This window comes from Ambystoma mexicanum, chromosome 6p, assembly GCF_040938575.1.
Source record: "Ambystoma mexicanum isolate Mex_15411 chromosome 6p, UKY_AmexF1_1, whole genome shotgun sequence".
Classification (NCBI taxonomy): Eukaryota; Metazoa; Chordata; class Amphibia; order Caudata; family Ambystomatidae; genus Ambystoma; species Ambystoma mexicanum.
The window spans coordinates 825,323,508-825,349,928 of NC_090935.1; the positions used below are offsets into that span (position 1 = coordinate 825,323,508).

The following is a 26,421-nucleotide window of genomic DNA, read 5'->3' on the forward strand; positions in this document are numbered from 1 at the left end:
CCTCCCCTCTGCCCAGGACCTCTCTCGTAACCTCAATGGCCAAGGGGGCTTGACTTCAAAACTTTATTTCCAAGAGGGCTTGGCATACAAAAGCTTGAAGACCACTGCTTTAGCCAAATTCACTAGCTATGGCATTATGACAAAATGGCTATTGCTCTACAGGAGTGCATGGATGAGCAGCAACTAAAGTGCATACATAGCCCAACACCACTACTAAACAGCAGTTATCTCAATGATAAAGGTAAAATGGTCTACCTCGTTCGCCCCTCTTTGGGTAGCAAACACTGAGGGCAGTCTTCAGAAAGGGTGAGCTAGCACAGAAGCATCCAAAACTGCTATAGTACAGTGGTACCAACATTTAAAAAAATGTCCACTGAAAGTTTGATAAAAATACAAAACTTCAAACTAAAGTACATACAACTAATAAACAAAAACACTAAATAAAACACCACTGTAACGGAAAAAAATGAGAATGCAGACTTTGGAATAAAGAGGCACTCTCGGTTTGAAGACAGAGTCAGATGGGCAAGAATGTAAGCAGCAAATGTTCAAGTTCAAGTTCACTGTGATTGTCTTTAAAAGGTTAAGGCGTGGAGTCTTAATTGTCAATTATAGGGCCATTTAAGTCAAGCCAGGTGCAAAGGACCAGTTCAAATACCTTCTGGATGCTCAGCAGCGTTGATCCAGGCTTCTTGGAGCTTTCTGGGGTGGTCTTTGAAATGGCTCCTTTGTTCCCAGTGGTTCTAGTTCTAGATCACCATGTCAGGAAGGGCTCAATCTTCCATGAGTGGGAGTTATGCCATTTGATTCTTGCGGAAATCCTCAACCTTTGGGAAACTCCTCAAGTGGAACTGTTCATCTCCAGTGTCAACAGATTGTGTGTTCTGTTCTCCAGGGAATTTGCCCTGAGAGGAGTACTGGGGGATGCACTTCTGGTGGCTTTGGACCTCAATCACCTTTGCGCTTTCCCACCGATTACCTGTCATCCCGCTGGTTCTCAGGAAGTTACAGAGATTTGTGACCACAATGTCCCTAACTACTTTGGGTGTGGCTTGGTTGATCTGGTACTTGGATCAACACCTCGAATTGACAATTTTTCTTCGTCAACGCCTCCTGAAGAGAGCCGATCTTCTCTCACAGTCGGATCAGGGCAAGTTCTACATCCCAATCACAGCACTCTCAACCTCCACGCCTCCAAGCTTAGTTATATGGAGTAAACCTTACCGAGAGGGGCGTCGCCTGGTGCTCATGGCGTGAGGAGGCAGAAACGCCGAGCTCCGGCTGAGTCACCATAATCTCACCCTGCAAAGGTGTTTAGCAATCACCATCATCTTACAGAAACTAGTCCAGTGGAAGAGGAAGCGATACCTGACAAAGCGCTCACAATCCCGAGGAGAATCGGAACGGGCATACCTTGGAATTCCGTCCAACCAACACCTCCCTCCCCTTCCGTAAACACACCCAAAATTGCGGACGGGGCTGCGCACCTCTGCCGACGGGAGTAAGAGAGTCACTCCTGACGCACGGAGGCAAGCTGACCCGGGGCTGCAGCTGCGGCGCGCCACGAGCCAACGCAATGAGGAGGAGGAAGGTACACAGGTCCTGCCACACCACCAAGGGACGAGCGGAAGCACCCTGGCTCCCGGGCTGCCCAGCAGAAAATCACGGCAACTAGGGCAACGCTGAACGCTGGAACCCAGTGCACCTCAACACACCCACATGAGAACATGGTGAAAGGACTCCTAAAACCGGTCAACGCAGCTCGAAAACGAGGATCGGGAGCGCGAGGCACACACTCGGCCACCCCGAGCACAACGTGGCTGAGCGGTACACTCGCGGAAGACGGACACATTGTGTGGCCCACACCGGCACTGCTCAGGCCTGGCGAGCCGCAGCAGAAGGAGAAAACGAGGGGACCGTGAACCAAGCCATATCGGACTAATCCTACAGCATCACCCCAAAGAAGAGGACCCAGGGGCAGTGGAACAACGGCCCAGCAAAGCGTTAACAATCCCGAGCAGAATAAAACCTGAGGAAGCCAAGAAAATCTTCCCGCACCTGCACCTCCCCCCCCCCCGTAAGCACAATCAAGCTGGCAGATGCGGCTAAGTGTCCCCATCACTGAGGGGAGTTAAGTGGGATGCGACTGAGGCACTGAGGGGGAAACCGCCCGGAGGCCGCTGACTCGGCCCACCTATGGAACTCTAAGTCCAGAGCGGAGACGAGTTGGAATGCGCCCAGATCATATCGCAGCACCGGAGGCCACAAAGGGGCAACCTGACTCCCGAGAAGCCCAGCTGCACTCCGAGGAGTCGAGGTAGACCGGAGCAACAGCTGGCGCCGGGAACCGAAGTAACCCAACATCCACACAAGGAGCAGTGGGACAGATCGGACACCAGCAAGCAGCACAGAACAAGAGCAAGGACCGGGAGTGCGGGGCACACGCCCAGCCACCCCGAACACTAATCGGCTACAAGAAGACGCAAACTGGAGACGGACGTACCGCGGTGCACGCACCAGGCACCTACAAGAACAAGGTGAGCCGCAATTGAATGGGACATTGGGGGGCACACAGGTGAAGCAAACTCGGATTAACCATGTACCTTAGCGAGCATACCGAAGACGGGAGGGGGGGGAAAATGCATTCCAACAGGGACCCAAGATTAAAAGAACCTAAGCAGTAACTCAACACCCAAACCATTGAGCTACTCCGTGAAACACAGCAAGTGAACCTAATCAAATTGCACTTCCACTGAGGAAATAACTCAATAGATAGAAACGGTCACACTAAAGCCAGATAAGCTAACCTGTATCAGCCCAAACCCGTTGTCCCCCATAACTTCGTACCATAGCAGTGCCTACACCGCAAAGACACCACAAGATACTGCATGTTCGAAGGACGACACTACAAGAGAACCCTCCCTACCAAGCCCCTGACTAGGGGAGTAAAGAGAAGGGGAAGCTTGAGCTCCATCGCACCCACTAATAAACACGCACAGACTACAGTGTAAGCAAAATAAGGCCATAACTGGCGCTCCATCCAAAAACAAAACAAAAACTAACAGCGCCAAACCAATACTCACACCCAAATAAGGGCACCACGAGACATCACAGTGTCCTCATCAAGAAGCAAGAGGAAGGCAGCCACAATGGACCCTTTCGTCACAACCAAACCTCCTCCCCCAACACACACAGCAAGCGCCGGCAGAGCTCACCAGCCGACTGTGGACGAGAATGGCAAGGACAATCAAGTACTGGAAGCTATAGCTGCGTTAAGAACATTCATAGATACCAAAATAGATGAGGTGAAATCCGACATACAACTCATGCACCAAGACGCCCGCAACCTTGCGGAAAGAGTCACCAACATAGAGTCGACTTTCCAAGAGACAACACACAACACCTCAGCCCTAAGAACCCGAATGACCGAACTGGAAAGGAAAGTGGCCACATTAGAAGCAAGGTCCGAAGAAGCAGAAGGGCGCGCAAGGCGCAACAACATAAGGATTCTTGGGGTACCCGAAGGAATGGAGGCTTCGAACCCAACCGCATACGTGGACCCCTAATACAGCAAGACATTTGAACAGTTAAACTGACACAAGGCTTTGCCGTCGAACGAGCACACCGGTCCCTCCAAAAGAAACCACCACCAGGCTCATATCCACGCCCTATAATAGCGAAGATCGTTAATTTCTGAGATAGGGAGACAATACTGAAACACTCGAGGGAGGGAGGAGTGATAAAAAGTGATAACTCCAAGATCACCTTCTATCCAGACTACACACCATCGGTACCAAGGGCAAGGAACTCATTCGTCCCAATTAAGGCCAGATTGAGACAATTGAACCTAAAGTACATGTTACTGTACCCATCTAGGTTGAAGGTGATCCATAAAGGCCGAGCAATATTCTTGGAAACCCCGAAGGCCACCAATATATGTATGGAACACAATAACTTAGCGGAGGAGCAGGCCACGTCCTCCCAAGAAAATCCAGGCTGAACCCAAGGAATATGCTAGGTCCATGGCCACTTCTCCCTTCGCGACACCGCTGGTGGACCAGCACACTAGATTGACGGCAACACCAAGTAAACATGAGTTAGCAGAAGGATTATGTGACTCGCTCTGCCTCTCCCGACTGAGCACACAGCGCTAACCCACGAACAGATCAGTGCAGGCCTGTTGCTAGCACGACCCTACTCGCGCCCGAAACCTGGGATGGGACCAGACTGCGCGAGGGCTCCTGAGCACTGCACAATGGTAGCAGTCGCTGGACGCACCAGTTTTAGTTCTGTTCTTTTTTATGTTGTTGGTTACACTGTCTTCCTGTCTCCAAAAGCCAGAGAGATACAGCACATGAAAAACTCAAGTCTCAGGAACAACGAAAGAGAAACACTAGAGTTGGAGCTCGAGTACTGGAAACTACGACCACCCCGAGGACACAACCTCGGATGGACCAGAGAAACCAACATGAACCGACAATGGCTGCACAACTCAAAGTAATGACATGGAACGTGAAGGGGATGGGTTCATACCTACGGAGGAACAGAATCCAATCTTTCTTACGAAGGAAGAAAGTCTTGATCGCACTGCTACAGGAGACCCATCTCACGTCAGAAGCCATGAATAAGCTGATAGAATGCTGGCAGGGTCTCGAGAGTGGAGCACCCTACAGTAAATATGCATGAGGAGTATTCACATGGGTGAGTCCAGAAGTGCCATTCCAACCACTGGGAGTGGAAGCAGACAATAATATGGGGCACAATAGAAAACACCAAAATATGCATAGTGAAATCCTACTTCCCCCATCATGGCATACCCACGCATCTCAGGCAACTATGCAACAGAATGTCACATCATAGAGATGGAACCTTCATATGGGGGTAGGGGGGATTTCAACTGTGTGAAAGATGCAGTGATGGACAGGTCTGACCCACCGCAACTATCAAACACTGCCACCTCACTAGCGCTCAACACTATGGTGGAACAACTGGAACTAATAGACATCTGGACAGAACTACACCCCACAGACAGATGTTATTCCTACTACTCATCCCCTCACAAACTGCACACCAGAATAGACTATCTGTTCATCGATAAAAAGCAACAGACACAAGTGGAATCAGCAGACTACCTGGACAGTTCAATCTATGATCACTCCCCCTTACTCATGCAACTAAAACTGAGGGGCCCCAAACCCCCATCCCGATGTGGCGATTGCCCACCGAAGCCCTGACTGACCAGGCATTCAAGGAAAACCTGGGAGAAAAACTAGAGGAGTTCATAAGCATTAACACGGGAACTGTGGACAGATGGAACACACTATGGGAAGCCATGAAAGTGGTGACACGAGGAGAAATTATAGCAGGTGCGGGGGGTTTCAGGAAACAACTGAGGAGAGAACTGGAAGACAAGGAGGAGGAGATAAAACAGCCAAATCACCAAGGCCAAAGAGGAAAAACTAAGGAAGATCAGAAACGAATGCCAGCTAGCTTGGGAGAGACTATCCAAATTCGGCTTTACAACACGTACTTCTAGAGCACACACAGAAGCCGACAAACCAGGCAGATTACTAGCCTGGCTATGCAAAAGCGAACAACCGAAGCATCTGCCGACAGAAATCAAAGATGAACACGGAATAACACACAAGACCCAGCAGGCGATAAATAACACTTTCTCAGAATTATACGCCAATTTATACGCCCATGACACAGAAGTCCCAATAGAAGACATCAGGGACACCTTAGAAGAGATAGGACTCCCCAAGCTAACCACTGAACAGAGAGAGATGCTAGAGGAGGCGATTACCAAGGAAGACATAACAGAGGCAATCAGGTCACTAGCTACATGCAAGACACCAGGGAGCGACGGCCTCCCACCTGAGTTCTACAAGGCCTATGAAACAACCCTAACCCTGATACTACACGAAGTGTACCTCGAGGCGTAAGAGATAGGGACCCTGCCAGGAAGTATTAGAGAAACGCTCTTTATACTGATGCTCAAGCCTAACAAACCCATGAACGAATGTGACTCTTACCGCCCATTGGCGATGCTAAATTACGATAGCAAAATACTAACTACCATACTGGCTAAGAGACTGGCAAGAGTGGTGGGATCCCTGGTTGTTAGGCCGAAACCTGTGCAGTTCCCTTAGGGACCACTGCAAAAGATTTAAGACTACAGGTGTTGGCAGTAAACCCACTTGGTAGCAGTCTGTACCACCCCGATTTACCTGGTAGCTGTGGTGAGGCAGTCGGACTTCCCTCAAGAAGAGTTAGGCAGTATGCAAAGTATACACAATAGGTACCCAGATACAATAATACAAGCAGACACTGACCAGAGTTTTGGTATCAAAGTATATAATTATTTATTTAAAAACACAGTTTGAAACACTCCAGCACTCTTATTGTAAAATGTTCTAAACACAGTTACTATTGTAATATATACACCCCTTTTCCCTTATCGGATAAATCACAGTGAAACATCACTTACTTTCATACAGAGGTGAGCGCTTAACTATATTGCACTCTGATAATTTTGTGAGAAAGGGAGGGAAAAAGACAGAATATGGAAAGGTACACCACTCTAAGATTCAGGAACACTGATAGCAAGGCAGAAGAGCAAAAGTCACTGGTGAGCTAAAGTCCAAAGGCTGGGCCCACTCTTAGAGAGAGCAGAGCACAAATGCGCCCAAGATCACACAGTTACGCTAGGCTTAGAAAGTCTTGCAGAGGGTTCAAAAAGAGTTTAGAGAGGCTTAGGAAAGTTTAGCCAGGGGTCCCAGGCTAACCCAGGTTCGAAAGCCGGGGGCTAAACCTACCCCGTACAGTCGGTAGCAAGGGAAGCCAAGCGGGACATGGTACCTTAAGTGGGAAGGATCCTCCAGCGGTGGCAGTTGTTCCTGGTAGTGGGTGCAAGTTGCGTCGTCGTCCAGGGGAAGAGAAGATCTCGACTTGGAGGAAAGATGAAGGTCGTTGCACTACCAGGGAAGAAACCAGCCGCGGAGTCTTCCGGTTAAAGGTGGTACCTCTGATTCGCGGTCATGGTAAAACGTGGTATCCCGGTTGCCGGGGTGCTTGGCACAGGCAAGGCGGCCACGAGGTACGTCGGGAAGGCGAAAAGACGGTGAAACTGGTTATCCCCACCAGTCAAAGGAAGAAGACTCTCCGGCGGGAGATCTCCTCTATCGTTGGGAAAAGTGGTGAGGCAGTCCAGCAGGGCTCCACCAGTGGTGGTGTCGAGGCAGGTCGGCTCAGCTTCTCCCTCGTCGGATTCTTAGGTCCTGTGGCGACTTCTGAAGTTCCAGTCCCCAAAGCCCTGCTTTTATGCAGCAAACCCCCATTCACACAGCCTAGCTGTCACTCAAACATGCTAAGTGGTGAGCCGGCCGGCTCACCACTTGGGCCAATCAGGATGGAGTGCGACTTGAGTTGCCTAGGCAACTCAGTCCAGGGTGCCTAAATTCCCCTCCACCCCTCTAAGTACCCCAGATAGAGTGGCACCACTTTGGAGGGCTTCTGTGGAGAAGCCCGCCAAAAAGTGGAACAAAGGGCTCAACTTGGGTTGGAGTCACAGAAGGGAACACAAACGCCATTTTAGAATCAAGTTTTGGCAAAAAATACCAACCGGAGAATTAATATTAATTAAATAAACCGGCGGTATGTTCGAGGCTACCGTAAATAATTAAATAAAGGTAGTAGCCTAAAACAATGAGAAATCCCATACGAAAATATTCGCGGTTGAATATAAAAAGTAGTATCCACTGCCACCAGCCAAAACTCGATCAGGGGGGACGGAGACGTGCCCCCTCGACTAACAGACCCCGGGGCAATTGAATTGCCCCAGCCAGTACGTCCACAATATGATGGTTTGTACTGGTTCTGTTCAGAATTTAAGACTAGTAAAGTCAATGGTGACTTTACATGCCCTGGGAGACGGTAGTCAGTCCCAGGGTATGGAGTCAATACTGGGGGGTCACTATGACACCCCTGTGTCACTGCACTGAGGGTGCTGTGTAACACACATCACAAAAACACATGACGCCCTATGGAGTAAAAGACCCCATAGCCCATTAAACACATCTAGATTCAAAGAAACACACTCAGATCATGCCCAAGAGTGAGGGTAAAAGAATCTCACTCTTGGCAGGAGAAAAAAATAAACCTCAAAAATCCATCAAAGCTGCTGGGGGACTCACTAGGTTAGGAAATTCAGCCTAAACAGAGAATTCTCCCTAACACTGATACACGAAGACCAAAACAGATTTGTGTCGGGCTGCAACACCACGGCTAATTTACGAAAGCTACAACACGTAATAGAGCAAACCACAGAGTGCAACGAAGATATGGCAGCGCTATCACTGGACACCATTAAGGCGTTTGATTCCATATTCTGGGAGTGGCTCACTGAAGTCTTGAAGGAATCCGGATTTGGAGAGAGCTTTGTGAGGTGGGTCAAAGTACTATACAATGCCCCCATGGCAAAAGAGTGAAGACCGGGAGCACAGTGTCGAAAGCCTGGGCTATACAAAGAGGAACCAGACAGGGTTGCCCATTGTCGCCAATGTTGTATATCCTGTGGCTGGAACCAATAGCCATCTACTTCAGGAAGAAGCTCTGCGACGCAGGGATCAGAGTGAAGGGAAATACAATATCTCACTATACGCGGAGGACGTCCTTCTATACTTAAAGAACCCGCAAGCAAAGCAAATGCTCCAATAGCACTGGAAGTGCTAGACAACTATGCACACTACTCCGGAATACAATTCAGCAAACAGAAATCATGCGCAGTCCCACTGGCAGGGCTAAGAGGGGTAAAAGCAGAAGACCTACCCGAGGTCAGGATCAAATGGCAACCAGAAGCTTTCTGGTACCTGGGAGTCAACATAAAGCACACACCAAAGCTCACACATGAATGCAACACAGAGGCTGTAATGAGAGGACTACGCGAATCCATATAATTTTGGTCCAAATTACCACTCTCCATGATGGGCAGGGCATCTATTACCAAAATGATTATTCTTCCGAGATTCCTATACTATTTCGTGAACATAAGCTACTACATACGCCCACCCTTCTTCAGAAAGCTGGAGACCCTGCTCAGAGAATTTCTATGGGGTGCGTCTCGACACAAACTACCTCTACATATACTCTCACTCCCACACAAAGAAGGAGGGATACAGGTCCCCGACCTCCAGAAGTACTACCTAGCGGCACAACTCAGCCATGCAGCGAGGTGGATGTCGGATGACCCGACAGCTGAAACAGGCCTGCTGCAACAGCTAACAGCTCCTACACATCAAAGAGGTACTATGGAACCCACAGATCAGTCCCCCGAATCCGCCCATGATAGTAAAGATAGGGCGGCAGTGCTGGAACAAGACCATCTCGCTGCTTGGTACACATCACTCATATGCATCCGAACTTCCTATACTGACAGATGTCTGCAAAACCCCAACTGACTTATCAGCAATGAGAAGCTGAGAAAGGGTAGGACTATACACCTGGGGAGACATGTTTGAAGACGGAGCCTTCAGGGACTTTGGCTCACTACAAGCACAAGAGTGACTGGCAACTGGCCAGTCCCTATGGTACCAGAGGGTAAAACACACAGTTTAGTTTAGTTTAGTTTATTATTTGTAGGGCGCGCCAAGCCCTGGAGCATCAGGGCGCACAAGACAAGAATATGCTCAATTTTGTTACAGGTACATCTACATAATCATAGTACATTCTGCAATAAATAAAATATATACAGGTACATATGCATGGTCATAATGCAGTATACAATAAGCAAGAATGAGCAGGGCTGGAGCTAGGTCCAAACAAGAGGTGATAAGGGTACAGGAATATTTAACAATGTGGAGGTGATATACAGTGGAATAAGTACAGTAATATACAATGGTGTAAAATACAGAACGTGGTATCAGAGCTGGGGCATGCAGGTGGATCACTAGTAGGGACAGTCAGGTCAAGCAGGTCGGATTAGTTAGATGTCATTAGCTCTCAGCCACTTGGTCAAATTCTGCCTGAATTTCGCAAAGGGCTGGGGTTCTCTTATGTCATGTGGTAGGGAGTTCCAAAGCTGTGCTGCTTTGACTGCGAAGCTATGTCCTCCAATAGTGGCACGTTTAAAGCGAGGGACATAGAGGCAATTCGCATTGACCATTCTTCTTGGTCTAGGTGAGGTTCTTAAGTGTAGCCTGTCCATGAGGTAGGGTGGTGCCATGTTATTGAGGCACTTGTGAGTAAGGGAGGCAATTTTGAGTTGGATTTTGTCCTGAGTGGAAAGCCATTTATATTCTCTTCTTATAGAGGAGATATGCTCTTTCCTGTTGATCTTAAGCGCGGCTCTCAGGGCATTATTCTGTAGGACCTGGATTTTTTGGATAGTCTGTTTGTTAGCCCCAATGTAGAGACCATTACAGTAGTCCAGTTTGGACAGTATAAGGGCTCTGGCAAGCGTGATGCAGCTGTCTGTAGAGAGGAATTGCTTGCTGGCTCTAATGAGTTTGCAAGTATATGCTGTAGAAGAGGCTAGGGAGTTGACTTGTTTGCCAAAGTTTAAGGTGGCGTCAAGGTAAAAGCCTAGGGTCTTGACTTCCTTTGCTACTTTGATATTGTTCCCATCGATAATGGAGCTGGCATAATCAGTGTTAAGTTTAGTTATGTATGTCGGGGTGCCTAGGATTATGAGCTCAGTTTTGTCGTCGTTCAGGCATAAGCCGTGTGTGGCCATCCATGCCTGAACGATGCTGTAAATTTTATTCACTAAGGCCAGATCCACGACGTAATCTCCTGAAAACGGAAGGAGGTATCGTCTGCATAGTTGGTGTAGGCGATACCCAGATGATCCATTTCGTCAAAGAGCGGCTTTGTGAATATGTTATAGAGGGTTGGTGATACACAAGATCCCTGGGGTACACCGCACGTTATAGGGATCGGGTCAGCTGAGGCTGATGGAGAGAAGACTCTCATGGTGCGGTTATTCAGGAAGGATTTGATCCATAATATGGCCTCTTTAGAGAAGTGAGCAGCAGAGTCTAGGTGGCTGCATAAGACTGTATGGTCGACTAAATCGAACGCTGCTGAGAGGTCTAGCAAGGGGAGTAAGGCTGCTTGGCCATTGTCCCTATATTGATCTATTTGGGCCTTGAGATCGATAAGGGCAGTCTCTGTTCCATGCTGGGGACGGAATCCAGATTGGCGGGTTCCGAGCAGGTGGTTGGATTCAAGGAAATTTGCATGTATGCCACTTTGTCTAAAATTTTTAGAAGAAAGGGCACAGTGGTGATAGGCCTAAAATTGGTGGGAATGGCAGGGTCGAGGGTTTGCTTCTTTAGGAGTGGCAGGACCCACGACTCTTTAAGATTTTTCGGTACAATGCCGGTAGTGAAGGATGAGTTGATGAGTTTAGTTATGAATGGCGATAGTTCTCTCGCAGCATCCTTAATTAATTGGGCAGGGCATTGGTCACCTTTACAGTTGGATGGTTTAAGTCCCAGGATCACTTTTTCGACTTCAGTGGTAGATACCTTGGAGAAGCAGAAACGTGTTATTTGTTTAGATTTAAGTAGGGGTGCTGGGGTTAGAGCGTCCTGAGGTGTGAGAGATGCTTTTTTGAAGGCGATTTTAGTTTGTAGGTTGACTACTTTGTTGGTAAGGGCAAACTGAATGTCTGAGCACCATTTTTTGTCCTTGGTGCAGTTTTCTTTGGGAATGATGGGTGTTTCCAGCTCTTTCAAGATACTGAACAGTTCTCTGACACTTGATTTAGATTGGGATATTCTGGTATTGTATGTTTCCTGTTTGGCTAGTAGAATATCTTTTTTGTATTGGGATGATATCTTTGCAAGGTTTAGTTTGTTTTCTACTGTAGGAGTAAGTCTCCATTTGGATTCTAGTTTTCTTTTGGTTAACCTGAGATTTTTTAGGTGGGGGGTGAACCATGAGTTGAGATGTTTTTTCGGTTTACTAGTCCGTAATTTGAGCGGTGCTATGTGATCAAGGGCTGAGTTCATAGTTTCATTGAATTGATCAACTAGCATATCAGGCTCCGTGTTAGCTGGGAGCGAGTTTAGTTGGGGTAGTATGATTGGCAACAATTTTTCCGTGGTTATTAGCTTTTTGTTCCTCGTGGGTATAGGAGGGGCAGGTGTGGACTTGGCTGTGGCTAAGTTAGTATCTACTGTAAATAGAAGTAGAAAATGGTCCGTCCAGATCTGGGGAACAGTGTCTGTAATGGTTACTCCACAGTTGTGATCAGCTATCCAGTCAAGGATGCGACCTTTATTATGAGTGGGACAGGTGACTCTTTGGGCAAAGCCCAGCTCTTTTAGGATCAGAGCAGTAACTGTGGACTGGGTGTCTTTAATATCATTGTAGCCTAGGTTGAAGTCTCCTAGCACTATAGTTTGGGAGGTGTTTTTCAAATTGTTGGACAGGGTAGTGGAGAGGTCCTCAACAAAGGTTCCAATAGGACCAGGAGGTCTGTAGAGCAGGACCATGTTTAATGTTTGGGAGCTGGCGGTGGCTATTTTGACCGAGAGGCATTCACAAGATTTCGTGATGGGGGGATGTGGAGACTCTTATGTCAAGACTGATCTTGGCAATAATGGCTAGACCCCCGCCTCGGGAGGTGTGTCTGTCAGCTCGTATGATGGTATAATTGTCGGGAACTGCTAAGGAGAGGGCGGGACCCGCTGCATCGTGAAGCCATGATTCTGATATGGCTAGGAAGTCTAGGTGGTGTCCGAGAATAATATCTGAGATTTCTGTAGCATGAGCGACTAGGGACCTAGCATTTATGAGTGCAACTTTGAGGTGATGTTTAGTGAGCATGGTACTTGCTATAATGGTAGGTTTGGAGCATTTTTGTGTGGGTCTTTTAGGGATATGAGCTTTCCTAGTGTGTTCTGCAGTGGTTTTCGGCTGTTCATTTTTAGGAAGTTGATTTGTTCAATTTGCTCTGCTGGTAGTTCGTACAATTTTGGTAGGCGAGCACGAAGTTTGAGGTTTCTGTCTGTGGTACTACAGGCCCTGTATGTGGTAGTATCATCTTGATATTGGTTTACTGTAGGTCCAATGGTTTGTTGAGAAATAGGCATGGTCAGGTAGGAGAGTGATAATACCACTAATATGATGAGGGAGGCAGCGTAGTGAGGTAACTTAGCTGTCCTATCTAGTGCAGTGATACTTAGTATGTTTGGTTTTGGAGAGTACATGCTAGCTGACTAAGTCAGGTGCGCAGATAGCAGCACAGTTAGATATAGCTTTGGCTATTAACCTGAAGATAGGGAGTTGCGGCATGCAAATCGAGGCACAGCTAGATTCAGCTTTAAACTAAAGGTATGCAGTTGTAGCATGCAACTAAAAACATAGCTAGGTTCTAAGTTCCATTTTAGCGACTAGAAACATATCACTAAATGCAATTTTAACCTACAATTGAATGGTCTGTAAGCGACCTTAAGGCACAACACAATTGAAATGGTCTGTAAGCGACCTTAAGGCACAACACAATTGAATGGTCTGTAAGCGACCTTAAGGCACAACACAATTGAATGGTCTGTAAGCGACCTTAAGGCACAACACAATTGAAATGGTCTGTAAGCGACCTTAAGGCACAACACAATTGAAATGGTCTGTAAGCGACCTTAAGGCACAACACAATTAGGGTTGCTGCGGCAGGGTCAATTAAGTAATAACCCCAGAGAGGGCTGACCTAGTGCGGCTTGGAGAGTATGCATAGCAGGCCAGCAGCATCGTAGCAGGATCCTGTAAATGGCTGCAGATGGCTCAGGTCTATAGACTATAATCTCGGGCAGCACACAAGACATTGATCATGGGGGACCATAGCAAGATGAAGTAATAATAGGTGCAGCCACCTAGGTTCAAGAGTTCGCGAGTGTCATATTGTAAGGCTAGTGGTAAAGGCAGTACAGAAGTTCAATGGAGAGCATGTAGATCAGGTTGGGTAGAGAGGTAGGTGCGGCCAAGCATGCAGAGCATAAAAATGATGGTAAAGTGTTTACAGTAGAGAGTGATGCAACATTGCAAATCTAAACCTACGGGCAGCGTTGTCGACAGAATGGCTGCGAAGGGAGGACAGAGGTATGTGTGGAGTTGCGCTTGATGCTGTGCATGGATTAGGAGCAAGGGGAGCAACATATGCAGTGCGAAGTATCTTTGGGCACAGATACATCATGCAATAAGGCATGAGTGCACGAGAATGGCATTAAGAAGCTTGTGGTAACAAAGCCTTTTTAAGAATCAAAGCAGTTCAATTTATCCACGGGCTGCGTAAGCGAAGTGGCGTTTACCGTTGTGGTTGGTCTAGAATCCGGCAGCGGGTCCGGGCGAATGGCGAGGAAGGCTGAGGACAGGTGAAGACAGGTATTGGCCTTATTATCCTGGGCCTTGCTGGGAGTGGGCCGACTTCGCCTACCGGCTGGCGATAGGCTGCTTAAGGTGGCTCAATGGCCAATCGGATGCGAGGACAGTCGGCTGTGCTCAGGCTGTGCTCAGTTAGGCACTGGGGTTCCTTGAGACATGGCGGGCGGCCATCTTGGAAGTGTAAAAACCTCGTGGTGGCTGATGGTGGCAGGGGCAAACACAGCAGCTTTTGGCATCAATTTTAAAACATGCAGGCTGTGTAGATATTCTTGCAGGTCGGCGGATCAGTGGTGCAATTAGGAGCGAGAAAAAACGAATCTCGCACAGAATAATGATTCGAGGGCAATTCAGGATGGATCCAGGAAAGGGAGAAGTAGAACACATGGCCTGAGGAACCAGAACCAAACCCCTTGCTACTAGAAATGTACAATCTGAGTGATGGATGGAAGCTCGTTACCAGGCTGTACTCCCAACTAATAAACAGGCCTAATCCCCGCAGCACGCCTCTGAAAGAAACATGGGAGAAAAACCTGGGAATCACCATTAGCGAGAATGAATGGGGAAGGGCACTACAATTCCCCAAGGAGGTGTCCAGGAACGCCAGATTCAGACTCATTGAGTTGAATCTTCTATACAGAAACTACATAACCCCGCAAAGAGTAGCCAAATTCAACAAACAAACCCAATATCAATGCCCCTGGTGCAGCAGTGAAGATGCCAACATGATCCATATGTTCTGGACCTGCCGCAGAGTGCTAGGATTCTGGGCCAAAATAGAGCAAACCTGCAGAAAAACGGGAGTGAACAGATATGAATGGACCCCGAAAGAGTGCCTACTGGGCACATTTCCCAGATTTAGCAAACTTAAACATATTGTAAAGCTAATGGACATGGCATGCATACTTGCAAAGAGAACGATCGCAATAGCATGGAAATCACCTGGAGGATCCAGATACGAAATCTGGATTAAGGAAATGGAGAGGTGGACAGCCGCGGAAACCAACGCCTGAGAAGCTGGGAACACCCAAGGGGGGGGAGACTCAAACGCCACGCTTGAATCGTGTAAAGCCTTAATCAGAGACATGATTTTCTCAACGGACTATAGGCCCCCCTAAGCCAATTAATACATAATCGAATCATTGCCACTGAGACATTGACTATATCCCCCCGCAACGGTGCCCCAGTACGACCCTGCACCTTACCACAACTCACAACCCAAGAGACAGTGAGAATGAGAGCAACATCAAGACCGTAAAACAGACACAGTTAACTGTTTAACTTTTATGTATTTAGTAATATGGCAGAAGAAGGGCGTCATTAGATGCCACGAAAGTAATACCTCTGTTCATTGATGTAAGTTTATTTACAAATGCCAATAAAAATATATTTAAAAAAAAATTGAGTAAACCTTACCGAAAGAGGATGTGGAGTTTCTCCTCTATGCTCCCAAGAGTAGCCATGAAAGTGATGGACAACTGTTCATGGAAAGGTTTCGTGCTTGGTGTGGAGAAGGACCAGCATCTCCTGTCTTGTCCCACCTTTTCGGTGTTGCAGATTCTTCTGTCCCTGGCGAGGGCGGGACTTAAAATGGACACAGTCAAGGGCAACCTGCTGACAATTTCCATGTTTGAAAGGATGCCAGAGAAGGAGTTATTCTGTAGTCTCTCCACTGTGACCCACTTTCTCAGGGGACTTGTGAACATATTCCTCTCCCTCCTCCGAAACAATTTGTATTGCCATCCTGAGATTTTAATGTTTTATTTACTTTATTCAAGGGCTGTCCATTCAACCCCCTACATTCATGTCCATTACGCCATTTAACACTCAAAGCAGTCTTTCTGGTGGCTATGACATCGGTAAGAAGAGTGAGTTGCAAGCTCTTCCAATGAACCCCCCTTATTTGCCTTTCTGGAAAAAAAAGTTGCCTTCTGGTTACCACCACCCTTTAAGATTTAGGTAATATCTGTGTTCCACCTGACTCAGAAATATCTGGATTCCACCTGACACAGGAAATAGTCTTACCAGTGTTATACCCACTTCGTCAGTCCAAAGAAGAGAAATGGTTTTTGTTGACTCAACCCTTAAATGGCCTTGAGTTTCTATGTATCTAGGTCCAGGGATTTCAGGAACAAGGGACAACTTTCTGTGGCTTTCACAGAACTTCCCCCATGCCTTCGACCTCACTCCACCAGGGGTGGGGGTTGCAGCAACTTCAGCTTTACAAAGAGGGTTTCCAGTACTGGCCATTTGTCAAGCGGCTACACGGACATCCTTTGATACCTTTACAAAGTACTATTGTGTGCACTCTGTGGCCCCCAGAATGCACATTTCGGCACAGCAGTTTTCCAACGGTTTTTTGGCCTGATTGAAAGGTATTCTCTTGCCCGGTTCCCTCCACTGGGTTACACGACTGCTATGGGAGTCAATCTAAGATGAGGATTCTATGGGAGGACACCATTCATTCGATGAACATATTTGTTATCTTAATAAATAGATCCTCCCAGATATTCCTCGTTACTGTCCCAGCCTACCCCATAGTCAGGGAGCTTTTTGACACTGTAGGAGGGAAGAGCTTTTGCCTTGGTTCACTGTTTTATGTTCCCGCAGCTGCTGAGCAAAGGGGCAAAAAGGGTGTAACTGAAGTCATTTGCAGTGATGTACCATATTTGATTTGTATGCTAGACATGGTCACTTCCCGAGCCAAGGAGGGGGGCAGTCTGTAGAGTCTGCATCAAGTCACACCACTCCACCTGCTGGAGTAAAGTTTCCGGGGCTTGCTGTGCTGTCCAGGGGATAAACCTAAGATAGGTAGTCTGTGGGAGGGGCCCTCCATCAGAAAGAACATTACCATAGGTAAGTCATTTGTTTTACTGATGGAGGAGAGGATTTGAATGCTATGACATAGTCAAGCCGACGTTGCTCTACTGTTTTTAAAACATATGTATGACTTATTTTCAAACAATGCACTGAAAAAGTCAGCATTATGTGCTGTACCTATACCGATGATTTCTTACAATAATATTGCATTTCGATCTTGAGAACTATACATGTGGTTCTGTCCCCCTCAAGTCTTTGTTTGCAGTCTTTTTATAGTCTTCTTGATCGACAGATCTGAGGTGGTGTTAACCCACATGGGTGTGGCTGTTTAATGATTTCAGGATCCATTCTGCTCCTGATACTGTATCTTAAAATGAGGAGAGGAACCTGTGGGGAAGGGTGCCATCAGAAAAGACATTGCAGAAGACAATTAATGTGTTCATTGCATGTAATCGTATGCTTGTTTTCTATGTTTTCTATTCCCTAGCTAGCAGTGGGCCCTCCAGCAATGTCTCTAGTGCCGGGCCATCTTCTCCTTCAGAGAGCCTTCCTCCTTTTACAGGCAATGAAGCTGGAACACCTCAGCAGGATGAGGATCTTCAGACAAAGTTTCAGCCACCTTCATAAAAGACTTCTCTAGTGATAACGTCCTTCATGAAAGCACGTACTTCATATGCTGTGTTGCAGGTCAAAAAGTCAGGGTTTTCATATTCTTTATATATTTGTATGTATATATTGTTGTGAACGTCACTATTTTGTTTACAAGTTACAAATAATGTAATAAATACATGACAACAAAATAAGTGTTATTATGACCAAAATGAAAAATTGAATGAGGTTATCCTGATAAGAGGGAAAACTGCAGCATTTATTTTTTTTATACTGTACTCGTACTTGTATTTGTTTGAATCGTACTTTATGTGGAAGCCATTCCACATGAATTTGCTTTCTTTCATCTGTACACGTTTCCGTTTTACATTTGTTCGGAATTTTATATGTACCTTTCGACCTCCCCTCGTTCAGCCTAATGCATTTCATGTTTGTTTGTGTGACCACGTTTTCAGTTAAATCAAATGATTTACAATAACTTACCATCAAATGTATATTTAAACCGACACGAATAGTTTTCATATAAAAACGTGCAGTCCCTATTTAACAGTTTTGTGTTGACTTTTTTACTTAGAAAAGCTCCAAAATGTGTATACCATAAGCTAGATTTACACAGAGAAGCTGGCACTGTACAGAATAAAACAATTGTCTACATATTTGCATTTACATGAAATATATATACAGTTCATATATAGTATATAAGGAGTGAAGCAAAGCCTTTGCACAAACTTGGAAGTTAATGTATATATGTAGATAATTCTACTTTGTAACGGTCAGTCCATTTATGTTCTTATAGGCCTTCAAATATGTTGCTTCAAAAAAAGGTTTCTCTTTTTAAAATGGTACTGTACAGATTCAAATACAAATCCTGACATTAACTTTGTTGTAAAAAAACAGATGATGGCTAATGCTTTGCCACACTGCTTGCTTAACAGTGGGTATCATGAAATACTAACGTCAGAAAATTGCAGTGCAACAACTAAGAAGTTTGCTTTCTTGAAGCCGTTGTTGGAGTTTCTCGAACTGCCCTAAAAGGTTATTTTCATTTTGCGACAAGCCCCAAATATTATTTGACTTCAGACCAGTTTTTACCCCAGAACCAAGCTCTGTTTACATCTACCTTTGATCTTACTTAGTTTAGAAATGATATTAAGTTTTTGATTAAGTTGAGCGTTTGGGCATTTAAGAAACATGTGCAATCCAGAATTCAGACAGCCCACTGTCATCAAAATATGTGGATCAATAAGTCCACCGCCACATCAATTGGTTTCCGGAAAGAAAAGTAGGGACTTACTGCTTTTGCTCAATGAGGAGTCCGTCCTACTTACACACAATTTGTAAAACAGGTAAACCCATATTGTTGGCTTATCTTTTTTTACTATGCACTAATTCCAGCAGGGTTGTTGCTAGGTCTGGAAAAGATCAGGGGCTAAGCATATGTCGGGACTGGCGGGATTCGGAGCTAGCTATAGCCTTTTGCTTGTAGCTCCTGGGCTTCTATCCGGGGCTAAAACCAAAAAACCTGGGGCTATAGCCCCCTCAGTCCCTCCCTAGCAACGCCTCTGCGTTTGATTAGTGAATGTGATAAGGACGTGAACCTTCAAGCACTTAGCATTCCATGCGAAATGCTAATGGTAGGAGCGTTCAAATCCTTTGGCTCTAACCGGTTGAAATATCGGCCCCAATTTAAATTTAATTTTAACTTTTTATTCTGATTTTAATCAGTTGACCTTTTTATTGAGTAAGATTACATTTATATTCGAAAAATAGAGACAATCTTTTTTCAATTGTCTGTACCAGTAAGCAACTAGTGAATGACCAAATAGGTGCTCACTTTGGAGACTAAAATCTTAGCACTCTCTCACAATGATCTGCAAAAAATTGCCCTTCTTTCTTTCATCTTGCTTTTTTGTACTAGGATAAGCAGAATTGCAGATTGGCAGCCATAGTTGACTGCACACCATCTGTCCAGTCATTTCCTCAATTTTAGCCCCAGCCCTTAGGTTAAACACCAACTCTGCGTTTTCTCTTCTCTATAAACATTCCTACCAACTTAAAGTTTGCTAAAAAAATAGTTCAATATTTAAACCTGCCATCTCCAGCCATTGCTGAAACAAGTACATTTCATTTTGCAACTCTTCGTCCAAAATAATGAGTCGCCACATGGAAGAATTCTCATTTGGTGGGTTGCTTTTTGTGTGAGAAATATACAGGCTTACATGTGTTATGAGTTTGTTTTACGGCCTTTGAAATGTACATTCTTTGTTTCCATAAACACTCTAGGTAGTGTCCTACTTGTCACATAAATGTTTTAATAGTTATTGTATTCTTTCTAATAAAAATAGTACATTCCTACATGGCATGGTTTCTACATTTTGAAGATTGAAGCTTGCATACCGCCATATTTGACACACAATGTTTTTATAGGGACAGTGCCCATCACTGCTCTCCACACATAATTCTCTCCCTGATGGAGATTGGTGGCAAGAAGGGAATCGTTGAGAGCCGCCCTTTTTTTTAATATTATGTTTATTTTATATTCATATACTATACTGAACTGAGAAAAAAAAACCCGGATTGAATAAACAAAATGCTGCAGTTTGACACACAACCTGCCAATAACAAGAGTCAAAAATGCAAGTACAGTTCCCTCAAGCCATTGCCTCCCTGGCATACAAAGCCACCACCACCCACATGAACATCCATCCTGCGATTGCCAAGAGTGCTGTGACTTAGAGCCTTTCTCAAAGATGATATGAGAAAGTAGAAAGCAAAAGGAAAACGGAAAACACCAGATACATGCCCTGCATCTTTAGGGCTGTATTGGAGTGACGGTTTGTCAATTCCTCCTACTCATCGAATCTCAGTATGGAACAGATAACTTCTACTCAGAAGTTCAGCTTCACCAACAACCGCCCCCCCCCCCATTCCACCTCGGTATGGTATTTCCACTAGGCCTTCAGCACAAGAAGAAGTTCAGCCACTGGGCTCCGCTAGACCAGGCACAGGGGCTGCACCACCCTTTCCACCTAAGGGGGTGGGGGGTATAGTTCCATCAGGTAAAAAAGGTCCAAAAAGCTTCCCAGATCCTGCTAAAATGGAGTGGCACGTTTTGAACAAATGTGCCTGGAAATATGCCCTTTTCTACTCTATTATACTATTTTCCCTCTATGCTGCTTCATTCCTAGATGCCCCTGTCATTTGCCAAAGCTATCACTGTTGCAACTCAGTGTGTGACAGCTTCTTTTAACCATTTGACTATAGACTTGGCTTGGTGTTAAATGGCCATACCACTGGGCCACGTTTGGTTGCCCTGGATGTTATCTTGTATTATGACTTTGGTACCCTGCCAAACACAATTATAGTAATAGGTCACACGTTAAAGCGCTGCCATAAGAATGTATATCAAGGCGCTGGTCGTACAGCCTACTCCTAGATAACATACTTACAGTTGGATATATCAATATTTTCACTGTCAATTCATAATCTAATTGTGTGTGGTCAACATAATTGGCTGTGTATTGTATGTTTTGCCATGTTACATGCTCTTTTGAAAAGTGCTTGCCATTCTGGCCAACACATTGCCATGATGAATTGGGAAGCACCTGCAGAATGAAAAATAAAATAAAACATTGCTTACATTGTCTCATTCTCATGAATGTAGTATATTTTTGTAGAGAAGTGGGTGAATATTAAACGGTGGCTTTTTTAAACGCGTGTAACAGAAAACCTCACTCTGCAATTCTAACACTGTGGCTCAGCGGTAACTAGTATAAGAATTCATCATTATGGTATGTTGTAAACCTCGCTTTCATTGAACAATACACACTTTTTACCTTCAAATATTTTTATTGGCATGCAAAGATAAATAGAACCTTGCGGTCATAAGCAAACAGTAAGTGTACAAATGAGTGCGGTTGTCCTGTGCGACACACGCACTGTGTCCGTAATAGACCTGCGGGTGTTGTTCAGGCTTGGACATGACATAGCCTGTGCCACTATTAAAGAAAAAAGTAGCCCACAATCGCAAATGGCAATTGGCTGCTTTTCGTGGCATACTCTGAGTACCATCCTAAAGGGGGCATTTGTGGTTGAACTTGTTTAAATGCTGCACTTTAAATCCCATTTGGTCAATAACATTGGTCATAACTACCAGTCGCATAGTGCTGTGCCTCATGAAACTGGCCCACTGTAGTATGTCGGACTGGTTCCTCGAGCATTGTCCTAGTTACCCTAGACTAGAGGCTAGGGCGAGTCTTAAGAAGAAATGCTATTTTAATTTGTCTTCTGCACTTCTATGCTATGCCGTGCTACTAAGTTATTCAGCACTTCCTATTCGTGTTTTCATTTATTGTGTCCTATTTGTTATACCCGTCCAACTGCAATAATGTTTCACATGTTTGTGTACAGTTTGTGTTAGTATGGTCAAGCGCGGCTGCAGAAGTCATGGATCACGCATTTAATAGGCGGCTGAGGCGCATTTTTGGTACAGCCATGCACTTTCCATGTGCAAATGGACCTCATTTGCTTCGATACGTTGGTTTACGATAAATGCTAGTGGCCTCCTAGTTACCCGCAGGCAAACCTCTGCATTAAGCAATTCTGACTTCAGATGCACTGCAACCAAAGCTGGGAAATTGGCGTCGTATGACCCGGCGGGCGGCGGCGGCAGCGTGTTCTGAAATGTTATGACTGGAGGGCCTGAGGATTTCATTTGGTTACTGTGTCGGCCGGTTTTGCATTGAGGCACTAGGCAGGCAGCAGTGAGCCGAGGAGGGAGAGAGGCAGCAAAGAAACGGCAGATTATCGCTGCTCCTATGGCAACAGCCTATATATTCCTCTCACACGACAGAGAGGATTGGAGAGAGGCGGAGGGCCAATGCACGTGACATGCCAGTACCCTAGCTTTACTATCCGAGCAAAAATATAGAGAATGTATTCCAACTAGCTGGTATGTACACATTTTAAAGTAACTGCCTAATTTGACTAGATGATGAATGTTTGTTGCTGCAAGAAGTAACGTTACCTCAAGTACCATTCCTTACCAATTGAAGAATGTCTGCATCCATGCATTGGCAAACCTTGCATCAATGATCACTTTTTCCCGTTTTATATTCAAAGCATTGCAATCGCCCGGGCCATCTTTGAGGTTTTTGGGACCCGGTACTGCTTGGAACTCATCTCATGAAGAACAAAAAGCAGCATGTGCCTTAACCTGGGCTACGCCCCTCGTTAATTCCAGCGATGCACTCCTAGCAATTTTGCACCCCAAAGCAATGAAGGCATCCAAGAAACTCTGTTCACCCTCACCCCTGCCCATTTTAATCACAGTTATAGTCCATACCTTGATGGGCTGGCCTGGCAGTGATCAAAATAAGCATGTGAGCTTCTTTGAAGCAACCTGATCCCCTCCATCCTTGCGGACATAAAATGTACTTTTTCAAGGGAAATATTGACAGTCCATCCACAATGCATGTAATTGTGTTCTAGAATAGGTACAGGACCCATTTTAACAGCATCCATGAACAAGTGTAAAGACTGTAGTGTATATGCAGGACACAGATCAGTAAGAGATTGGGTGAGTGGGTACTGCCTGTTAATTAACGATACCTATTCTTCTTGTTACATTTCTAATAAAGTATGTGGTCCTGAAGCCATCAGACCTCACATGCACTATCAGGTGTGGCAGTGTGGCAATAATAGTAGGAACATGGATCCTAGGTACAGCAACCTAGGAAGTTGGAAGGACCTGTGTGCAATATGACATATAAGGTTACTTTAGATTATATAAATACAATACATAGGTTCACGGTAGTGTATTTAAACATTTCTTATATACATTCTTCTTGACAACAATTGTAAAATTCAAAATAAGTTGTTTATTTCCAGAGACACAAATAGGTCATGGTTTGTCCAGTGCATTTCGGTCTTCAGACCATCTTCAGGGACTAATTGAGTCTCACTACCATGAACCTATGTATTGTATTGATATAATCTCAAGTAACTTTGTGTCAGATTGCACACAGGGGTCCTTCCAACTTCCTAGGATCCATTCTCCTTGTCATGAACTACAGAACACGCCCCTTTTGGACTTCCTGGTCCTTTTCTCAACGGGGCTTACACTCCCTTGTACTCCCAACATGGCCGTCCACTGTGAAACACCTTCCTCGTTCTACACCTTGGACGTAGCGTGTTCTATTAATAGTCCATGCCTCCCGCGGCTCCGCGCGTTTCAATGCTTTTGCGAAGTAGCGACCAGACGTGTGCTCCATAGCTCGCGGTATTGTTTTCCTTGCTGCTTTCCATCCAACCCCGTTCCTAGTCCCTTTTATTCCTTTCTTGATTCCTGGACTCGTGTGCTAGTAGCGCACTCTGTAAAGTTCCCGGATTCCTGGATCTTTGCATCCCGGAACTTTGAACGCACGCTGGAGTCGGAAGAGACTCGTGCAGCCTTATTCAAGACTCGATCCGTCCGCAAGAAGGCATCGAACAAGAAATCCAGCAAAGAACGAACTCAGGTGAGAAGGGGGGGGAACTCCTTGACAGTTTGAGACGCCACCCAACCGAACTCGATATGGACATGGAAGCGGCCGTCCAGGACCTGATGCGTGGCATGCAAGAGCTATCAACCGAGGTGCAGAATCTAAAGGTGGAAAACGCCACGCTCAAACAATTAGTTCTATCCTGTGATTCTGCCACAAAAGAACGTGTGTTGCTGGGCGGCATAGTGGACAATACGATGGGTCGGCAAAAACCCTTTGCGGATTCCTGGATTCATGTTTGGTCCACTTTACTTTTAAGCCCTACTACTTTCCAACTCCCAGGGCTAAGATGGGGTTCATAATTTCCCACCTTTCAGGAAACGCCTTAACCTGGGCTACGCCCCTCGTTAATTCCAGCGATGCACTCCTAGATGACTATGATGGCTTCATACAAGCCCTTAAGACCATGTTTGACCGTCCAGAGCAGGTCTATAGTGCCCAGGAACGCCTGTTAAACTTTCAGCAAGGATCCCAGGAAATGCTCACCTATGTTACCCGATTCAAGCAATTAGTCAAGGAAGCTGATTGGTCCCCTGAGGCGAGTTTTACCCTTTTCAGGAGAGGACTGAATGAGGAGATTAAGGATGAGTTGGCCAGAGTGGCTCGCCCAAACTCATTCCAGGCACTAATGGACCTTGCCATACAAGTAGATTTCTGTATCCAGGAAAGGAAGGCAGAGAAGAAGAAATCCAGAGGTAATCCTCCGAAGCTGTCCTTTGAGAGTACCACCAAGACGGACACAAACCCAGGCTCAGTCTCTGAACCAGAACCCATGCAGATAGGAGCCTTCCGTGGACCTATATCCCCGCAAGAAAGGATGAGAAGGATTCATACGGGGTTGTGCATGTATTGTGCCTCAGACAAACACTTGGTTAGGGAGTGTCCTCTAGCCCCTCCTCGGCGTTCGTGAAACGCCAGCTCCCGATCCTAGATGGAGCAGAGCTTCGGGAGAGAGATGTTTCCTCCACATCAATTCCATCCTTGCACTCTCCTGGACAAAACAATTTGGTGATACTACAGGCCTTCCTGTCGCCCTGCAAGAATAAGACCTATCCCATTCTGACCTTGGTAGACTGCGGAGCTATGGGAATTTTCATTGATCAAGACTGGGTTGTTAGTCATCATATTCCGTACGAGACACGAAGCACCATGCAGCTGGTGGAAGCAATCGAAGGAAGACCCCTCACTTCAGGACCCATAAGCCTGCAGACAAAAGAGATCCAGCTTTCCATAAACCATCACCAAGAGCGGATTACATTCGACATCATTAAGTCAGCTAATTACTCCATGGTATTGGGTATGCCCTGGTTACAGAAGCACAATCCGTATATCAATTGGACAGCAGGATCACTATTCCTAGGCTCAGAGTTTTGTATGTCCCACTGTCTATTCCTGGATCCCTTCTCAACACCCCCTAAAGAACCACTAAGAGACCAGTAAACACCACTCATGGTTTCCAATATCATACAAGTCCCAGAGGCCTATCAGGAATATGATGATGTATTTTCAACTGCCATAGTCCAGGCCTTACCCACTCACAGACCTGAAGACTGTGCCATAGATACAGATCCCTCAGCAGTGATTCCCTTCGGCAGAATGTTCATCCTTTCCGAACCAGAGAAAAAGGCCCTCCGAGAATACCTGGATACCAACCTTGAAAATGGCACCATAAGACCCTCAAAATCTCCAGCGGGTGCTTCGTTGTTCTTTGTTCCCAAGAAGGACACCAATGAACTCAGACCTTGCCTCGACTATCGCGGCTTAAATCAATGCACCCTCAAAGATCGGTACCCACTGCCCCTGATCTCAGATATCCTGGAAGCTGTGAGAGGCGCCGTAATATTCACAAAGTTGGATCTCCGGGGTGCCTATCATTTGATCCGTGTCCGGGAAGGAGACGAATGGAAAACAGCCTTTAGAACACCCTTTCGTCACTATGAATATCTATCTAGTCATGCCCTTTGGACTAGCTAATGCCCCCGCAGTTTTTCAACGTTTTATGGATAGGGTGTTTTCTGACATGTTATTCCTCTTCGTCATTTTCTATCTGGATGACATATTGATCTTT

At 45.8% G+C, this 26,421-nt stretch overlaps 1 protein-coding gene across 1 annotated transcript in view; it reads left to right on the plus strand.

Annotated features, from left to right (window-relative positions):
- PPIP5K2 (diphosphoinositol pentakisphosphate kinase 2) overlaps positions 1-21,450 on the plus strand; it is a 2,362,281-nt gene extending 2,340,831 nt beyond the window's left edge. Inside the window, exon 34 of the mRNA XM_069625464.1 lies at positions 17,690-21,450. Within this exon, the coding sequence (XP_069481565.1) occupies positions 17,690-17,829 (140 nt within the window). The 3' untranslated portion in view covers positions 17,830-21,450. The remainder of the gene's footprint in view (positions 1-17,689) is intronic.
- Positions 21,451-26,421: the final 4,971 nt, after the last annotated feature.